Source organism: Sphaeroforma arctica, assembly GCF_001186125.1.
Source record: "Sphaeroforma arctica JP610 unplaced genomic scaffold supercont1.3771, whole genome shotgun sequence".
Taxonomy (NCBI): domain Eukaryota; class Ichthyosporea; order Ichthyophonida; genus Sphaeroforma; species Sphaeroforma arctica.
In genome coordinates, this window is record NW_014036787.1 from 2,160 (window position 1) to 3,044 (window position 885).

Genomic DNA, 885 nt, shown 5'->3' on the forward strand with positions numbered 1-885 from the left:
CACACATATATATATGTACATGTATATATAAGTACACGTTCATATCCGAGCTATCACGCTATCACACAAATTACACGCACATATACACATGCACACGCTTGCACACACTCTCAAGTGACTCATGTACACGACGTACACATAGAGGATGGGCATGGGTGAACGAATGGGCTGTCGACACGGATGTCTTAGACACAGACGACAAGGGCTGGTGCTACGGGACAGATTGGGACCATTTAAACCAGGACAAGGCCACTCAGACCGTAAACGCGTCTGGCGAGAAGGTGCCGCTCGAAGTGGTGCGCACGCGCAAGTGGAGTCGCCGACGCAGAATCATCACAGACAAGTTGTTTTCAACGGTATGTGCAATGTGCAGGTATATATTGTGTAGGTAGGTATACACGTACACTGTAGCACGAAATCATCACAGACAAGTTGTTTTCAACGGTATGTGCAATGTGTGGTGTAGGTATATATTGTGTAGGTAGGTATACACGTACACTGTAGTACGAAATCATCACAGACAAGTTGTTTTCAACGGTATGTGCAATGTGTAGGTAGATATATACGTCCATAGCCAAACGACATATGCCTGCGTTCAACAGTCTAAATGCGAGTTCATGTATGTCTGCGTGCAAATATACGTAGCACTATGCTATGTGTGTGTAGGTGTGTCCATGTGGGTGTATACTTGCTTCCTTGTGTTAAGTTGTGTTTTCAATATCTTCGCCTGAGCATTTGTGCTCGCATTGTTATGCATTGAGAAGTGACTGGGAGAGTTGGGTGTCTTAAGCTTACCTCTCCCACACACACACACACACACACACACACACACACACACACACACACACACACACACACACACACACACACACACACACACACACA

The 885-nt window shown here is 45.5% G+C and overlaps 1 protein-coding gene across 1 annotated transcript; it reads left to right on the forward strand.

Moving 5' to 3' along the window:
• Window positions 1-145: 145 nt before the first annotated feature.
• On the forward strand, window positions 146-356 carry SARC_13811 (hypothetical protein; the record flags this gene model as incomplete). Its single annotated transcript, XM_014292057.1, has 1 exon — window positions 146-356. A coding segment is annotated over one exon (211 nt), but the record flags the coding sequence as incomplete, so codon positions are not given.
• Window positions 357-885: the final 529 nt, after the last annotated feature.